The following is a 20,159-nucleotide window of genomic DNA, read 5'->3' as shown; positions in this document are numbered from 1 at the left end:
TTAGAGGAGAGATCGGTCATCCTGTCGGTGCTCGAGGAGGTTAAAGATGCTTCAGTCCATTAACTTTTTTTCAGATCAACCCATCAGACACTGGTTCCAGGCATTTCCGTCTGTTAAAGTAAGGTGTCCACTGTGTAGTAAAGAAAAATACAGCAGTAACATCCAATTACTGCAAATATATTTTCATATGTCCGTCTGAATGGCCGAGGGTTAATGGTCATGACATGATCACGCTAGCTCGACGTGGCAAAAAGTGATCAATTGGTCTCGAGTCATTGGTGCAGTGGAAATATTCTGCACTTTAAAGGGTGATTATTAGATAGTGAGATGCATCATTAAATGGCAGGCTGACTCAGAGTGTGTGTGTGTGTGTGTGTGTGTGTGTGTGTGTGTGTGTGTGTGTGTGTGTGTGTATGTGTACAATACAACTACTTAAGTGACAAAAAAGGACCAACAAGGGTAGAGTGAGTTAAATGCACCATCAACTGTGGCCCATGTGCTGTAGATCATTTAAAAAAAGGGGCCCCAAGTCCCTAAAGGCTGATTTTTCCACCAGAGATAAGTGTCTAGAAAGGAAACACAATGGCCCATATAATCATATTCCATATAATCATATTCCATATAATCATATTCCATATAATCATATTCTTCAAAATGAGCTCATCTTAACTTGTCAGATTCATTTTAGTCCACTGCAAGTGTCTGGTGACGAGAAACTGTGTAAGTAATTTATGATTCCGTAAGAAATTTCAAGAGTGGCCAAGACATCCTACGCAAACAAACAGGCTGTATTTTATACTACTTCCGCTATTAATGAATAAAAACAATACATTTTAAGTAATTGATCAAAGAGACAAAACTTTCATCTGGCAGAAGATCACCTGCATCCACACCCACTTGTTTCACTAATGAACCATATTTGTAGTTTTCTGTTCTATCTATATTTTGCTTATTATAAGTATTTTTTAAAATGTTTCTATTAAGAGTTTGAGACAAGGCAAAATAAAATGAGAATGAATTTCACAGTTTGAGTCAAGGCTTATCGTCATCTGAAATAAAGCAGGACTAAATCCAGAGCTAAATGATTTTCGAGGCGGGATACGGGGGATCAAGAGGGGGGTTTGCATCTTGCTTAAACACATTTTAGCTGACAAGCAGGCAGTTTTATGGCTCTGAGATGAAATAATGCAAATGCTGAATGATCCTTCTCATCGCTAGATTTAGTGTGTCTAGACAGCGGCGTGAAATGTTGCCGCCGGAGTAAAATCAAGCATTTTCCTTTTTATGTTTGATCTAAAATGGTCTCGATGCTTTTGAGAAAAATCCTCAGATGAGCAGAGAAAGTCTCTCCTGTTCCCTGTCAATAAACCTAACGCAGAGGACTTCGTAAAAGTTCATAAATATTTCAAATGAAGTGAATAAACACAGAAAGTATCAGGATTCATTTATCTCACGGTGGTTTGTCTGGAATAACGAATTTTCATAATAATATAAAAAATAATTTAAAAATGATATATAATAATAATAAACAAATGAAATTATATCAATATAAATATTGTATTATATAATATGTTAATATAATATATAATATTATATTATATATTATATATTAATATAAACATTAATATAATAAAAAAACATTAAATTAATAAGATGTGCTGCACATTACAGTCACCTATTTGAAAATGTTTTCAGTGACAACTCACGAATGTAAAGACAAATTTGGGTGAAAATATGATTAAAAGTCTCTGAACGACACACCTAACATCTCTGGATTACGGCCAGCTCATGGTTAATCTCACTAAATATTTGTTTTGAACTTTGCTCTCCATCAGGTTGGGAATAATTTCCTTCCTTCCGGGCAGCCCTAAGAGTCAAACCATTTAAATGAAAATCAGCTTTAAGACACATGGACGCAGTGTACATGCATGCTGATAGAGAGCAGGCGACAGACGTAATGACATACAGAAATCAGACCCTCTTTAATCTGACAGAACACTATGGACCCAGTCTGACTTGGGGCTCAATTACAAGGAACAGATTGGACCATGAAGAACAGCCGGCCCGTTTCCATCCAATAAAACATCTGCAGTCTCCTCGTCACTTCCTAAATGTGTCGTTTCATCTCAAACTTCAAGCCACAACCTAAACATCAGGAGTCCTTCACTGACGCCTTATTAAAGGTGAGGGACGCTTTTGTGGATGTAGACATTTGTCTGCTTCTATTTACATTATGGTAGCAGTTGTTAGGAATCTGATCTGCAGAGAACGGACTCTTTTTTTGTGAGGGGACAGCAAGAACACCTGTTGAACATGAGTTTCGATTGAGTAAATACCTGAGTACTTGTGAGATGGTAGAGCCGACAGAAGTTCAGCCAATCACGTTCAAAGACACTGAGATGAAGCTGACGTTCTAAATAAATACTGAACCCTTTCAATTTCTGGCCTGGATTTAAATTCCAGTTAGCCCCACCCATTTCAAGGTGACGCTCCACCCATCTTTGTTTAACTCCACCCATCCAGTAATACAGATGATGTCACAGACCTGAACAGATCTAGATACAAGCAAACCTTGGTTTTCGAACGCTTTAGACAACGAACAAATCAGAATTGGACTAAATTTTTTTTTTTTGTCTTAGAAATCGAACGAAATTTCGAAGTCGAACGTGAAACAAACATCTTTTTCTCGCCGCCAAGTGCGAGAAAAGGCGAGAAAAGTCAAGAGAAAATGTGACGGTAATGTGCTTTTTATTTTAGTTTACTATATTCAATATTTTTTCACTTAATTTGCGCTCCATTGCCTCTGGTACGAGTTACGGTACCGTAAACTTCTGTCCAAAAGACGACGGTAAATCGTACCTCAGGCTAACCTGATTACGTTCATGTTCTTTCTTGGGTTTGCTTCTTTCTTTTACTTTTCTTTGATATGTTTCATTACTATACAATTTGATAAATAAATGACATTATGAAATAACATCTGTTGACAAAAGGTAGTTTTCTAGCGTCTTGGAACGGATTAAGACCATTTACATTATTTGTAATGGGAAAAATGTGTTTGGAATTCGAACAATTCGAGCAGCCTTCTGGAACGAATTGTGGTCAGAAACCGAGGTTTGCCTGAATCGTCCTTCTTTAAATCTTTTAAACTGAGTTTAATGATATGTAAGTTTTCCACCTGAGTGAAACCGGCTGGAAAATGTTGGAAATTTAATTTCCAGGATTTCTCAGCGCAAAATAAAAATCCCAATAAGGTGGATGGACATATCGAACAGCACCGATACACTTTCACTCCTGTCATTTGTAAATTTTCTAAATCCAAATGATGAACCCTCTTCTGTTTGGAGTTCAGAAGGAGCCCACACGGATTATAATGATGCCAAATGTAAAATTAAATAAGATGCTGTTGAGATTTAACCGCCAATTATTTTGAAATAGAATGAATTTTTTTCATCTGCTACCTCAGAGCACGTCCTGTCAGCGCTGGAGGAACAGGAGTGACCGGATGAACCCCTGAGCTGGTGCACCTTCACTAGTGATACACACCATCACTAGTAGAGCATGAGCTCAACGCTGAGCCGTTCTAAATGTTGAATCTGGAGCAGCAAAGAAAATTATTTTGTCAATCTTTGTAAGTCGCCTGATGAAGATCAACATTTTTATTTTGCTGTTTATTCTGCTCATAGGCTGCCAGAAAGGAAGGACTCTTAAACAAATAATGAGTGTGTTAAAACAACTGGTCCAATGGGACCATCCCTTCATCTTTCACCTGCTGTCATTTCTTTCCTTGTCGGACCTGAACCTCAACAGAACAATTCAAGTCGTGTTTGCTGGAAAAGAAAAAAAAAAAATCACACATTTTCTCATCATATTCAGTGTCAGTGAAGAACGATTCCAGATTCTTTTTGCCTCTGAAGGGGAAATAAGTCCAACTCACACAGAATGAAAGCTCTCATCTCAGACTGGATGTATCTCCTGGAACGCGTTGATGAGTTTGATCCTCACGCCATCCGCCTGCCTGTGTTCCTTCACCTTTCATCCCTGCACTCGTTTCTGCAGAGACGCCACCTTTCCACCCCCCCCCCCCTCCGTTCCTGTGACTATTCCCCACAGCTGATGACCCAGCGAGCGTGAGCATGAATCATAATATTTGAAACACCGTTATAATGAATTCCTGGCCTCATTCCTCCATGCCCTCACTCACACATACAAACCACCTCTGAATATCAATTCACACACACCCGCCCCCCCCTCTCCGTCTCCCCCCTCAGGCTTTTTTTTTTCTTTCATCACAAGAGAGATAAAAGTCTGAAAATTACAATATGGTGACTGGAATGACACAGTCAAAAAATGGAGCACATAAATGGCTTTTTTTTTTCTACATCCACTGATTAATGTTAAATTTACCATTTTAGGTTCCTCCATTTCTGTTCACTTCAAAAAAAAAAAAACCACCTCAGAACAGATTCCTTATTCTTGCTTATTTCTAATTATGTCTCCCTTGAGTCAGAAAAATTGGAAACATTATTTTTTAAAAATGAAGAAACTGTTTTTGAAATTGTGGAACAAAGATAATCAGCCAATTATTGGGTCATTTTTAAAACAGTTTTAAAACACTTTGTGAATCTGCAGGAGTGTTTCCACTACGCTCATTCTGCTTGCAGTAACATTCTACTTTCTCTTTTTGAACAGTAAACCCCAACTTCCACTCGCAACAACTCATTCTCACACTAATTGCGTGAATCTGATTTTTCTTTGCTATCAATGAAAATCGCATTACTTTTCAGAAAGAAGAGCTGGTTGTGATTGTGTTACAGCGAGTGTGATGTCACACTTGCGCAAAATATTCCTTTTTTAAAACAAGTAAAACTCAGATTCTTTATATACCAAGTAATAAATGATCTCAAATGCACTTTTTTTTTTTTATGTATTCAAAGGTGGAAAATTATCAGTATTGATCGTTCCATATAACCGTTGAAGCAGCTTTCTGGTGGAAGAAAAATAAAATAAAACACATTTCTGACCAAACAGCAAATGTAAAAATAGACTTTTTGTGGAATATGTATTGTTTGTGTTGCAGTTTTTGTCACTTTTTTTTTCTCTTATTTTGTATAAAAAGGAAATGCCCCCTAAAGTAAATTCAAAGTGAAACTGACCAGTTTGCAGTTTGATGGATGTTGGCAGAGGTATGTGGTTATCTCATTTAAAATAAATATGGATTCATCAAAAATAGGCTTGAATCAATACTCATGTGAACCGTTCAAACAGTCGAGTGGAGAAAAATCATCGATTGGTAAAGATCATTTTTTTTCCAGTCTCTTTAAGATCAATGACGGCAAGCAGCTCTTTGTGACGATAGCATGTTTTCTTCTGTTATGTAGTATGAACATATGATCACATGTTCCAAAAGCCAATGACACAGATTGACTCTTGTGGCCATTGCTGCCCAACCCAACCAGCATTGGGTGTGGCCGTCCATACAGTCACTGTGATGTATAGGGTACATTTAGGGCATTGTGACAAATTGCTAACATGGAGTTGAAACTTTGAACCCATTTCTCAAAGTTACATCCATGTACCATAAAATCAAACTTCCTTTGTTAAAGATTCCACAAGATCGGGAAAAAAATCTGTTTGTCTCGTAACATTTGTTCGATACTGTTTTCCTTTTACTTCCAGTCCATGTTTATGAACAAAACACGCGCGATCGAGAAGCAGAAATGTTACAATGAGCTTTCCACGATGAGAATTTGGCACCAACATGTCCTGGTAAGGTAAGGACTGGAGTTTGTACAGGTTAGGAAAAATATAGGCTTGGTCAAGAGCAGCTGCAGTCCTGTAAGGATAAATTCGGTAGATTTGATCCAGATGATTCAGATTTGTCTACTTGAATTTCTCCCATTTTTTCTTTCTTTTCCTTTTTTAAAAATTAAAATCCAGATGCTGAAGGGCCGCAGAGTTTAGGGCGATGGTGGTAGATTGAACTTAGACCGAGGGATAGAAAGAAAATGAGATGATGGGCACACACCTCATGTCACAACATGACAAAAAGGACGGCTCGGTGAAACTTTGGTGACTGAAGATGTGTTTTCTATGTCTTACTGTAGGTTCGGGTAGTATTTTAAAATCATACGCCCAAACAAAAGACAAAAAAGAAAACCTCCAATAGTGATCTTGAAAAAAAAAAGTGAGGTACAGTCACAGTAACTGAGTTGTGGTTAACTCAGCGGAGTAGGACACTAATAAATACCACAAGAAGAGAAACAGGAGGGATCGGATAATTTAGAACTGTCTCCTTTTTTTTTGTAATAATCCCATCATCCTGTATCGTTAAGTCAAGGCGCTAGGCATCTGTTTTTAATTATTGAGTGTTGAGGTTGAGGGGTCTGGAGGGGGTTTCCCAGTTTTATCTGAACTCTTACAGAGGACCCTCCACCCTTGTCCTGTTGGTGCAGTCGATTTAATTCCCTCCAGAAGACACTGCCCAAGACAATGAGGAACCAAACAAACTCAACACAGCACAGACGGAGCACATGGAGGTCTGACGTCACACAGGTGTCTCCAAACCCAGATGGATCTGTCGCCACCCTTGGAGAATGGACAGCAGGGGACATCTAGGCTTGAAGAAGGGGACCAGACTGGACCAAGGCTGAAGGCTGGGCTGGGACGGGGGGCAGAGGTTAAAAGGCAGAGCCGGTGATGGCGTTGAGCTGCTTCATCAGCCCTTCTAGACTGGCCATTTGCTCTGAAAGGTCATCTTGCTCATAAACCTGACAGGAAAGACAGAAAGGTTAGTCAGTTATGTGATCAAGAGCGTCGTAGAAGGGCTGATTTGGTAAATACTGAAATGGAACATTGGATGAAGGTCATACCAGAACGACTAGAAAGAAAATACTTACAGATGAGCATAAACCCATGAGATTTCTTGAGGTTCAAAGCAATACTTTATACTTGAATAAGTTGGATACCATTTTTTAAATAAATGTAAATAACAAAATGATCAACCAGGAACATAAAATGACTGAAAATAGCCTTCAAGAGCCCTGAGCTCAAAGCGGGATCCACCGTGCTATACAGCGACAGCGCTACCCGCTGCGCCACCGCGCCGCCCGCAGCTAAATCAAAGAACAAAACCTGTTTGGGTTTAAAGACTACAGTGAAGGTTGTATCTTTAAAAGGTTGTCAGAAAAGCTGTTTTGTTGATTTGACATCTCACGGTGTGTTTTTTTTTCTTTCATTATTTCCTCCTTAAGTATTCTTTACGAATACATTTCATGAATTGTTCTAAATGACTCATGAGGTAATGATTATGTTCTATTTATCTTAAAATAGAATACTAATCGTGTCTTCATGAGTTATACTGGATAACCTGTAACTTAAACTAGTGAAGAATCATAAAATGATAAAATGTTATACATTACACAGTAACTAAACACCCGTCATTATTTAATGATTACTTTACCGTTACTCATTACTTTGCCTAAATACTGTACATAACTATTGGTGGTACTGCATTACTTTATGAAAGGTCTTTATGTATACAATATTTACTCGCAGGCACCATCAGATCCCTCATTCATCTCAGTGAAAGTGGTGTGGTTTAATGGTGGGCCCAATGAGCCTGCATTCTAAACAGTTGAACATTCATATTTAACACAAATTTAAAAAGACATGAAACATTTAATTTTCTATGCAGGTCATGATGTGTAAGATGAAGATGATAAAGACGGTTTAATTAGGACCATGCATCAAGGGTGATCACGCCAACATGGCAAGAGGAGTTATAACGGTCTATGTAATGAATGAATGAATTTTATTGTCATTGTATGTAAAAACAGGGTTCCATGGACAACGAGATGAGGAATGTCGCCCCAGGCACATTTGTAACAAAAGAAAAACAACTAACAAAAAAAGAGAGGGGGTGATTAATAAATAAATAAATAAATAAATAAATAAATAAATAAATAAACTTTATGACTCATAAAGAAAAAAACAAAAGAACAAACATTCAAGTTTCAGATGCATTTGCCAACATGTCTTTGATGTGTTATACATTGAAAAATAGCCGACCTCCGTCCGTGCTCAATGTGAAGCAGCAGCACTAAAAACGTGTGAAGGTTTTTTACAGCTTTAACTATGTCCCTTCTATTTGTACATGTAAACAGTTTTCATTGCAGGGAGACGTAACCGGACCAAAAAACCTTCGTTTACAGAGTCCACAAGGAAAGGCATACCCGGCGTTTTCAAAAGAACAACGTTTTTGTCCCGGATATGAGCGTTGTCCTGTGGACGAAAGGCCTAACGTTGGAAAAAAGATGCTTTTTAAAAGGAACCGGGTCTGTGTGGACGGGGCCTGAGTGTTTCTTTTAGAGAGTTTCGAAAGGACCTGGTTGTAAATAGGAGAAAGGTGATGTGGCAGACCACCCCCCAGTTCAGAGATGGCTTCTCCACTTTGACATGGATGGCTTCTTTCACTCCGCTCTCAAACCATCTGTCTTCCCTGTCCAAGATCTGAACATCGGTGTCCTGAAATGAGTGTCCCTCTTCCCTGAGGTGAAGGAAGACTGCTGAGTCCTGTCCTGATGAGTTGGCTCTTCTGACTGTGTGGACACAGGGCCCTGACCACGTCTTTTGGGTGGACCAGTCTTTGTCTGAGGTTTGTTGCCTGGCTTAAAATACACAGGAACCTGGTGTTTGTTGAAGATCCTCCTCAGTTTTTCAGACACTCCAGACACACCGGTCCGTGTGTGTTGGTTTCCTGTACAGCCCAACACTCAGACTTCTGTCATCTTTTATGCAAACCTCACAATCCAAAAAGGACAAACTGTTGTCCTTTACATTCTCTCTGGTGAATTTGATGTTGCTGTCCACCGAGTTGATGTTTTCATTAAAGGTTGCACCACGTGGATTTTCATCTTGAGCCACTAACCCATCCATGTAAAGGAACCTGTGGCTTCTTCCTTGTACACATTGGCCACAATAAGAGACACAGGCGAGCCCATGGCATGTCTGTGTTTCTGCTTATAGAGGTTCCCTCTGTACTGGAAATAGGTGGTGTTCATGCAGAGGTCCAGAAGTTGGCAGGTCTGGTCAGGGTTGACGTTTGAGGGTGTTGTCCTGTAAAAGCCATTGTCTGTTTCCAACGCCTCCGTTGTGGGAACACATATGAATAGGGAAGTGACAATGTAGGATACCAATGATTTCATCTATATCTAGTCTCAGGTCTCTCACCTTCTCCACAAAGTACATGGAGTTCTGTACATGGTAGGGGAAGTGGTGAAGAACCCACCAAGATGGATTTACTTTACCAGCTGTCCACTAATAAAATGTTCAGTGGGAAGTTGGGTAAAATAAAAATGACTTGTTCACTGCTATTGCTGAAGTGACGGAGGAAGAAATAAAAAGGGAGGCTAAAAAAAGCACCATTTGTCTCTGTTATGGTGGACGTGACATAAGTAACGTAGCGCAGAGCGCGCTGCTCCTGAGTTCTGTAACGGGAACAGGTGTCAAGGACGGATTTGTCAGATCTGAAGATGTTACCAGTGGGAAGCGAGCCCATGACAAGATGCTTTTTGAATGAAGATGAATGTCTGGGTATAATTCTGGTACAAGTTCTGACAGGGCAATGATCATGTCTTCTGGGTTAAATGGGATGCAGGCTAAAGTTAAAGAGAAACACCTTTGGCTTTATTCATACACTGCTATGCACATCGGTCCAACTTAGCATATAATAACAACCAATAACGTAATAAATTTGCCTTTATTGAAATGTAATAATCCAACAACATAATAACTAGCCAACAACGCAATAATTATCCAATAAGATACTAAAAGTCATGAACCGTTAACATAATTTTTGGCTAGTAATGTGACAACTTATTACATTATTGGCTTGGAAAATAAATTAAAACCCCAAACTTTAACCCTAACCCTTAGGCAAAAGTTATTACGTTACCACCCTCCCCTGCACACAGCCAGCTACATGAGTTATCTTTCTGCAATGCAACAGCTCTTTATACTGTATTTCTAATTAATAAAAATGTGTTTTTTTTTGCGTAAAATAATTATTGATGGTTGGATTAATCCAGATGGAGCGCCACTAAAAACCTAGAACTGAAATGCACAATAAACAAAAGTAGTAGTATAATTAAGTAGTAGTATAATAATTATTATAAGTAGTATAATTAATTATTATAAAAACTACAATGAATGTAAAAGTACGATTAAAAAATGTTTCTCAAAACCTTTTCTGCTTTACACACATTTGTCAAATCAAAATATCACCTTTTAAATGCACTGCACACAGTTTTCTGTATACGACAAAAAAAACCTGACAAAGCCACATGGGTGCCATATCAAAACACAACCATTCAAAATGAAAGTACATGGATTAAGTGACCAAGTTACAGTATGCTCTACCTGGCCAGACTCCTGAATGGTTAACTGATACCACGTCAAATAGGAAGTAAGCACTATAAAAACACCACAGGTGATCATTGTTTTCTGTTGTTGCAGACAACCAAAGAAACCATTACTTCGTAATACGGAACAATGTGAGCTTTAATTGTGAAGTCAAGTTCAAATCTGATTTTCTGACCCCCCCATCATGTCTGATCCCCATGAAAGAGTTCTTTTTGGATTCATGGTGGAGTGTTTCAGACCGGCAGCCCTTTTTTTGCGCATACCTCTTGTGTAGGCTGTGGAATAGATGTGATGACGTTGATGTGGGTGCAATTCAGGGATGGAAAAGGCACTCAAGGCATTTCTTCCCTTGATGTCTGGCAAGGGAAGATATTGCCTGTGATCTGGATGAGGCGTCGTAACCAGACCCAGCTGTGCGGCAAGATGCTGCCTAATTATGTGTCGCCTCATTTTTTTCAATTTAATTTTTCATCAGATTTTTTTTCTGCAATTTTTTTTTCTGTCAACATTTTTTTGTTCACTCCATCGGTACGGAGCCCCTTAGGTGACAAGGAGAGGAAAAAAAAAAAGGTCCATCTTTGTGAGATTTCACAATAATGTTTTGCGGGATCTCACAAAGCTACAGGTATATATACGTCCGGGTCGTTTTGGCTTTATGGAGAAAAAACAATGGAGGACACCCTCCCATATGGATGGGTAATTGTGTTTTATTTTGAAATTGGTCGAAAATATAAGGACATTCAAGTAGTGTTTAGTAGGCGACACAATTTTTGTGTGAGCCAGAGACATTTGAAAAGGATTCTCACTGCAAGGGGATGGGTGTCCTCCATTGTTTTTCTCCATAAAGCCAAAACGACCCGGTATATATGGATATATGAGATCTCGCAAAAGTTATTGCGAGATCTTGCAAAAGTTTTGCGGGATCTCGCAAAGATGGACCTTTATTTTTTTCTCTCCGTGCTTTTTTTTCCCCTCTACATGCCACCCAATGGAGTGGACAGAAAAAATTGAAAACATTGGCTTACTTGATGGAGAGAAAAAAATAATAGTTTCATATAATTCGACCTGGTTTAATGAAGATGAGAGTGCTTTTCATTATAGCCAACAGTTGCAGTAGGTAAGACAAAAATATGGTAACGTGAATGAATTTCGTTTTAGTTGCAGAGCTTCATTTTGCAGGATGTATGAGGTATTTTTCAGTTTGGGTGTGTGCTTTTGTGAATAGTGTAAAGTACTTTGATCAAACCAGCCTAGTTTGCAAAATGTATTCACTCCACCACCCTGACTTTTTAAAAACATATCAATATTCATTCATTCATTCTTACAACATACAATACAACGTACAATAATTAAAGTGCACCTGAAGTGTAAATATTTTTGGATGGATGGATGGATGGATGGATGGATGGATTGATGGACACTAACTGCCTAAATATGCTGCCTGCTCAGTTATGGGGAGTTATAGGTTATTATAATTGAATTATAATAAACTATGAATATATTTAAAGAATATTTCCCCTTGCATCGTGACTTTTTCTAGACATAAGCCTACAGAAGAAAATGCTGATAGTGTAAATTTATGTAATTCATATCCGGTATTATTTTAGATGCACTCACAGTGCTTTTCATTTATTTCTAAATCCACATTGCAGAACTCTTAAAATTAATCCTCAAAAAAAAAAAAAGATTTAATCATTATAAATGTGAACTGCAGTTACATCTGACTAATGAAAGATATCTGACGTCATACTGCTGTACTGTGTACTACTGTATGCAAATTTTGATTAGTGATGTTACCAAAATGAGGCTCAGCAAATTTTACAAATATAATTTATTCTAGCAGCAGGGAGTCTGTTCAAACTAAACTAGCCTGAAAAAATGTAGCTCATTTTAATCTGACTCATCACCTCTGTTGGACCAGCGTTGGTATGCAGCGCCAGTTAACGTGGTAATCTAACCAGCTTGAAAGACAACCACCATCATGAATGATTTATCTGACATTTGAAACTGTATATCTGACACATGAATCTCACTTTGTAGTTAACATCTCAGGACATTTGAAGATCACTCCGTGGATTCTGGCTCTGGTGTTATTGATAATTCTGTATATACTGTATTTAGACCCTCAAAATGCCCTTTGATCTCAAGATTTCTGAGATGTAGCAATGACTTTTCTGTTGTTCTTCGTATTAGTATTAGTATTTAAGAGCTTCAAAAGTGAAATCATGAAAAAACTATTGAATGTTGATTCACACTTGAATCCATGTTTCATGATTTCTTTCAATGATTTATTCCAGAAAAACCCAGACAATTCACACGTTCAGTTTCCTAAACCAATGGAGGCTTTTATTTTCAAATGAGGCGTCTGTAGATTTTCTCCTCCAGAGAGATATGAACATGCTGATCCAGATCCGGATATCAGATATTAGTCTGGCCCATTCAAAGCTTTTAACCTGAACAGACATTGGCTTTTTGACCTCTTTCCTGTCCTCTAGTCACATATAGATTTTTAGATTGCCTCCATTTAAAACATCAGATGAGTCTAATCAAGCCAGAGCAACAACATGAGTGCACCAGTAGCAACCAGTTTACCAACAGTCATCAGACAGTGAGGTGACCTTTGCCAGTCAAACCTATGAATCTATAATGTTAATGATTAGAAAGCCTAAACTATATGGGCCGTCCTGTTAAGATCCCTCACGTAGTGTTTTCTATCTCTTTTTTAATTTATTGTGTTGTTCCGTATTTGTACAGTTTTATGTACTTTCATATGTTTTATTGTGATGCAGAAATATTTAATTTCAATGTGATCTACGTTTTCTTTAAGAACTAATGTTGAAATAATGTGTTGTATGCAAGTCCTTTTTATTTACTGGTTTAAGTCACTGATAAAATCTCTAGTGCAGATTTTAACCTAACCCTCTAACCTTAACTCTAACTAGAGAAAAAAATCTCTCTGTCAAGATCTAACAAAGAGTTCACCATCACCATTTTACACGTTCACTGTGAAAGAGACCATAAAAAACTCATCTCAAATCCCCACAGTGCCAGGGATTTCCCTTCTTTCCCTCCGACAAAAAGACTCCTCTGAAAATAAGAATGGTGTATGAAAGCTTCACAAAAACCAGGTGACCTCCTGATCTCATTTGTTGACCCCCGGTAAAGGAGTGGAACTCATTAAACGCTTCAGCGATGGGATAAAAGGCCTGTCAATGCTGTATGTCCACTCTCTGATATCCTGTTATCTCTGAAGGCCTGCTGGCCCACATTCACACTCTATAATCCTGCTGAAATGCACAGCAAAGCAAGAGCAGCGCGTGTAAACTGTGCTTCACACCAACAGATAAACCTGGAAACTGCTTCCATATCTAACGGCTTCTGTCCATCTATTCGAAAAGATCTCCTTCTCAGTCCTCACATAGAAATGTCACTGAAGCATCACTAGGACTCTTTCTGTTTGTTGTGACATAAACATCCAGGTGGCAGGTAAATACTGAGGTGTGTACAGCTCTGTCTCCTATACATATTTCTGAGAGGACATGCATGTGAATTAAAGCTCACACAGATTGTTTTCGAAAGCCTACTGCTTAGCAATAGTTTGTTGTTTTTCATTGAAATTCAGATCTCTGGGCTCTGGAGACTAAATGGCTTGTATGCAGTAATTTTAGGCAGTAATGAGTTTTATGCTGAAAACCTAATTTGATGCTGTTTATACAATTACACAATTGCGTGTGGACTGACAATTGTACAGTCATTCTATACATTATTTGTAACATAATGTTTTGAATACTAGGTTAATAAATGTTAATATGATTTATAGAGACCTGATCAAAATTTTGAGACCAGATGAATAATTGCAAGAATTCATATTTGCACTGTTGGATCTTAGCAAGGTTCTTTGCTTCATTCATTCATTCGTGCATTCATTTTCTCACTCGCTTCATCCACTTGCATGCGTCACGGGGAGCTGGAGCCTAACTCAGCTTGCATAGGATGGGAGGCAGGGCAAACTTTACTTTAATCTCAGAAGAGAACTTTGGACCAATGAGCAATGATGCGGTTCTTCTTCTCTTTAGACCGGGCAAATCTCTTCCAACATTGGCTCTGGTTCAGAAGTGTCTTGAAACCAGGAATGAGACACTAGTAGTCCATGTCCTGGACACATCTGTGTGTAGTGGCTCTAGAAAGCTTTGACTCAAGCCTCAGTGCACTCCTTCTGAACGTCCTTCAGGTTCTTGAATTGGCTTTGCTTGAAAATTCTCTCAAGACTGCTCTTTTTCTTCTTCTGTCGTGTGTCTTTAGACCTTTAGCTCCATTGCAGCAAGCCATTCCAGCGTGTCATCGTCCAGATTAACCAGACCCTGATCACCATTCAGAGGCCGGTATATGGGGCAGCTGGTCACAATGTGCTCCACAGTCTGTAGTGGGTCTTCACACTCGCAGCGGGCGCTGTCTGTGAGACCCCACTTCGGCATTGCAGCACCAAAACATCCCACACCTGTCCTCAGGCGATTGAGTGTTGTCCCCTCCTTACGGGGGAGGTTCTGGCCGGGAACATCTGTGGGATCCTCGATGTAGTGGTGGAGCCTGGATGGGTCTGCTGCCTTCCACTGGTCCCTACATTTTGATCTTACCCAGGAAGCCCTGGAGGTGTCGGCTGGTGTTGTTCGGAGTAGCTCCTGCGCATGTGTCGCAAAGGGGTGTCGGGCCTTGAGGCGAGCGCGCTGTGGTGTCTCTGTGACAACCTTGTGGAGGAGGTGGGATTCACTCCGCTGTGCCTTCCAAGCGAGGGCCAGCATGGCTCCTTCTCGTCTGACCACTGCTGGAGGGATTCAGGCGAGGACAGGCAGTTGGTTTGTTGGAGTGGCACGTAGGCATCCGGAGATGGTACATAGGGCGAGTTGAGGGCAGCATACAACTTCCTGACGTAAGGGCTACGGCTCCAGACAGGGGCGCAATACTCCACTGTGTGGAGCACCAGGGCATCGGTGGAGATTCAGTCTTTATGGTGGCTCCCCACGTGGTACCGGCTAGCCGCCGTATCAGTGCAGCTCGGACGGTGGTCTTTGCCTTGACACTGTCCAGGTGTTGCTTAAACGACAGTGTTCAGTCGAGCTTCACGCCAAGGTATGTCGGGCAGGACTGGGACGGTAGCCGAGTGTCGTCAACCATGATGTTTATGTCGCGGGTTGCTTCTTGTTGTATAGGTGGAACATTGTTGCTACCATCTTCTCAACGCTCATCTTGAGGCGCCAGTTCTTCAGATATGAGGACAGGATAGTCATGTCCTTGGAGAGGCCCTCCTCTACTGCTTCCCAGGATGGCTTGCTGAGTAGAATGGCCAGGTCATCTGTGTAGCCATACTTCCTTGCTGTTGTTGCAAGTAGGTCGTGGATATAGATGTTGTAAAGCATCGGTGCCAGCACTGAGCCCTGCGGTATGCCTTGCTTCAGCTTTCTCACCCTGCTGCTTTGGCCGTTGCTGGTGTGGAGCCGAAATCTGCGGTTGCTCAGCATCTCCATAATGAAGCTCACCATGTGCTTGTCTGGGATGGTCTCCAGAAGCTTCTTTTGTAGTCCACGTAACCAGACGGTGTTATAGGCAGCTGTGAGGTCCTGGAAGATGGCACCAGCCTTCTCTCCTGCCTGGAAGCTGTCTTCTACTGTATGTCGTGGCATAGAAGGGTCACCTGGTCTGTTGTTGACCTACCGCTATGAAAACCAGCTTGTTCTTTGGGCAGCTGTGGGTCGATCACTGGGGTGAGGCGCTAGGATGAGGCGTTCAAGGAGTTTGAAGGGTACACACAGCAGTGAGATGGGCCGGTATCCCTTCGGGTCATCGCTCGGCTTGTTTGTCTTCAGCAGGGCGATCACCTTGGCACGACGCCAGATCTTTGGTAGCTTTGAGTACTGGAGGCATGCAATATGTCCTGTTATGCTACATGTGTCTGTTAGTGTAGTGTATGTCTTGTGGTATGTCCTGTTTTGTTTTGTTTTTTCCTGGTGTTTAGCTGGGCAGTGGATATGTGCAGTTTCCTCTGGGATTATTAAAGTATATATCTATCTAATCCAAGACTGCTCTTTGTTCACTTTCTCCAATCACAAGTTACACCTTCAGTCAACTATCCATGAACATACTTTCATACAACACTCTTTGAACAGCAGTCAAACGTCAATAATCTTATGTTGCTCCCCCTCCCTGTGGAAGGAGTCAGAAGTCATTATTTATGCAACTCATATATAATTATTTAAGAAGCAGCCTTTAAACAAATCTTATGATGACTTTATTCTTTCCAACTGTTGTGAAAAAATGACCCAAACCAGTAACTAGGAGCGTATTTATATCTTATACAGCAAAATAGATGCATATTAGATAAATAGATGGATAGATGCATATTTTGAAATGAGGTAATCAATAGCAGTCAACACTTACAGGTGTGTCATGTTTTGATTGAATGTTGTGAATATTGGCTTCAAACATTTCTGTTAGTACTGCTCTGTTTCATGTACAGTACAGTACATGCATAAGTTATTTAAAAGGTGTATAAATGTATGTTTTACCCTGTGCCCCACAGCTTCATTGTGGTCCTATCACTATTTATTTAGCCAGACTCCTGTAGGCGACTTGTTCTGTGTACACATATTTAGAGTTGTTGTGACTAAGTGTCACATACAGTAAACGCAATGTTCCAAATACTGACAACAGCAATACATATGCTGCTGAAAATAGTTCAACAAATGCACTGCTTCTTCCTGCTTGAGAGATTTTTGCTAAGGACTTCAGTGAACATCTGTTTAATGTAAGTATTGAGATTTTGATGAAAAGAGTGTATTTGTGCACTGTTTCAAAGACTTATGCCATCAGTAGGAAACACTGGGAATATGGGCGACGGGGAGGTATGATATTTTGTCGATATTATCTTCTCCTACTGTGTGACATTAAGATATTTTACTGGTGTAACAACATAATAAAAGCACCATTTTGCTGTACTTACATCATTCACTCACACTATGTTGCAGTCGATTAACTAGCTGTGTGTCTGTATGTGTGTGTGTGTGTGTGTGTGTGTGTGTGTGTGTGTGTGTGTGTGTGTGTGTGTGTGTGTGTTCCTATGTGTGTGATGGATAGGCCAGAGGGCTGATGGGAAAAGACTAGATCAATTACAGAGATAGAACAGTAGAAGAAAAGACCTGCTGACCTTTAGCAGCCCCCTCCTCTCTACGATCCTTCCACCTCAACTGGTCCTCTCTGCCTCGTCCTCCCTCTCCTGTTTCTCTTCTACTTCCCCTCAACTCTTCTCTCATTTTCCATTTCTTACACCTTCAACTTACTTCTATCTTCTCCTTTTGTTCTCTCATTTCATGGCGAAGCCTCCTCCTTTCCAATTGTCTTGACGTCACATGAATATTCATGTCCAGTGACCCGTGTCCTTCTACATCATCTCATCATCTTCTCCTCCCTCTTTCCTCTCTCCACTCTCCCGTGTTCCCTTTCATTCATTTCTCCCCCATACACATCTCCTCCACACTACCAATCCAGTGATTCTTCACCATCATCTTGTTTCCTTTTGCTTTTCTTATTTCATCCATTCTGTAACCAAACTTCTTCCATTCCTCAACCGTTATCTCCCATCATTCCTCTCTCACTGTCTCCTCTTTTTGTCTTCCTTCATACCTCATCTCTTTCCATTCCAAAGACTGTTTGTTCATGCAGTACTTCCCTTTTTTCATGGCAATTGCACAACGGCACTGTAAAACAAGACTCCCCACCTCTGTTACCCCTGAACAATCATGTTACAAATCACATTCTCAGTTACATGGTCTCTCATCCCACGGACTTGGAGGGTAAGAAGCTGCTGGACTTGAGCTGTTGACTCATGAATCCAGAGTAGCTGCTGTGTGAAATCACTTACATTGGCAGTAGAATCCTCGGGGGGTTTCATTCCTCCCTCCTCCGGTAGATCCGGTGCTGTTGGGACTGAGACAGGCAGCAGAGGGGAGCGAGCCTTACCGGCCTGACCCAAAGAGGCCGTCTTCACCTGGGGTTTCGGAAGGCTCGCACCTGGGCAGGACAGAAAGTTTTGTTAACATTACATACATCCCTTGTGTTTCGTCTCATACTTTGTGCTGTACTGTCTGATTTACTGCTTGTGTTGTACTGCCTGTGTTTTCCTGCCTGTTTACCGTGAGTCAGAAAGGACTGCAATTTCATCTGTGCTGTATGTCGTGCATATATGGTACACTTGACAATAAAGCTGACTTTGACTTTTGATAGAGTTTAGTTGATGCTTTTGATGCTTTTGCCTGATTTTTCTTAAATCAGAAATGTTTACAACAAGGAAACAAAAAAAGTAGATTATAACTCAGATGAAAGCCGATAATTTAGCAACAAGGTAGATCAGACTGACTTTGGTCAGTGAAATTGATAGATGTTAAAAAGTAAACCGAACTGTAAGCTTAATGATTGGTAAAGTTCAGAAACCGAACTTGGAGCCTCACTAATGATATTTACATCATCTGTCATTTCAGTGAGTGGATGTTAGCAATAATTTATGATTACACTGAGACAGAATACGTTTAATTAAAGATGAAAATCAGACGAATTGAGAGAGTAGTCATTCATTTTTTTCCAATCAGTGTATTATTTTTTTGAATATGAAACATTTGATTTCAAATCTAGTTGTCCTTGGCAACTGGACAAAGCATGGAGGATCATTTGGGCCATTTGTCAATTACAAAAACAACATATTTCCTGACAACTGCAGTTGAATTCCGATGTACATAAGAGTAGTAATAGGAACACTTTGTTCTGATAATGCATCATGTCTATTGATTGATCTAGATAACAAGCTGCTGTAGTGCCGAGTGAACCATTGAACAGAGAATAGATAAGGCCTGAGCGATCCACTCAATCCATCAGTTTCCATTTAATGTGTCCATTCATAATGTTTTAGCTTCATTACTGAAGTGTGTCTGATGAGATGAATGCAATCCTTATCACCGGAGAAGAAGACAAGGGCTATTGAAACAGAGCAGCATTTTTTTACCCTGGCCATTTCTTTTGACTGCTCAGCCTGGAGGAAGAGAGGAAAGATGCTTCATTTTACAATTAACTGTTGGTTCATAAAGCGTCCATTGATCAATTTACTAGATCATTTCAGACATGCTTCAAGTGTCTATCCCTCAATATTTTTTTATAAAGCCACCTAAAGAAACAATGGACATTGTCACAAGCAAATACAGGAATAAACAGGAAAATATTTTTTCCTGAAAAACTGAAGTCAAATTAAGTATTTCTCTTTCCAAGGAAAGAAAAACCAGATACAGAAAAAAAAAAGAACAGGACAAAAGGGTTCCCATAACATCCCAGTGATGTCTTTAAACAAATCCTCTGGCTCACTCTACCCACAATCCCCTTCTATTCATGCACGACACTGCTTCACTTCCTGATCAATAAACATCTATTCTCCTCCCTGTGAAACAAAACACAGTGGGACTGCATCGATAACAACAGATTACACCAGAGGACCTACAGCTAGCCTGAAACTTCATTTAGCCTTTACAGTTTTCATAACACAGACTAATGGCTTCCAAAAATGACCAAAAAAATGTCATGTCATTTTCATCCTAATAGCCTCAATCAACTCTCATCACAGTTCTTAACCACAGCTCACAAAATGGAACACGTTAAGTGTATCCACCAATGAAACAACAAAAAAACCCCCAAAAAATATCATGCAT

The 20,159-nt window shown here is 39.9% G+C and overlaps 1 protein-coding gene across 1 annotated transcript in view; it reads right to left on the bottom strand.

Moving 5' to 3' along the window:
- Nucleotides 1–1,661: 1,661 nt before the first annotated feature.
- Nucleotides 1,662–20,159, bottom strand: part of dcc (DCC netrin 1 receptor) — a 248,505-nt gene continuing 230,007 nt past the window's right edge. Inside the window, exons 28-29 of the mRNA XM_068335320.1 lie at nt 18,332–18,480; nt 1,662–6,767 (exon numbers count right to left, since the gene is read on the bottom strand). Coding sequence (XP_068191421.1) covers nt 6,678–6,767; nt 18,332–18,480 — 239 coding nt within the window. The 3' untranslated portion in view covers nt 1,662–6,677. The remainder of the gene's footprint in view (nt 6,768–18,331; nt 18,481–20,159) is intronic.

The sequence above is a fragment of the Antennarius striatus genome, chromosome 15 (assembly GCF_040054535.1).
Source record: "Antennarius striatus isolate MH-2024 chromosome 15, ASM4005453v1, whole genome shotgun sequence".
Taxonomy (NCBI): Eukaryota; Metazoa; Chordata; class Actinopteri; order Lophiiformes; family Antennariidae; genus Antennarius; species Antennarius striatus.
The sequence above is the reverse complement of the archived record's forward strand: the minus strand, read 5'-3'. Positions and strand labels throughout refer to the sequence as shown.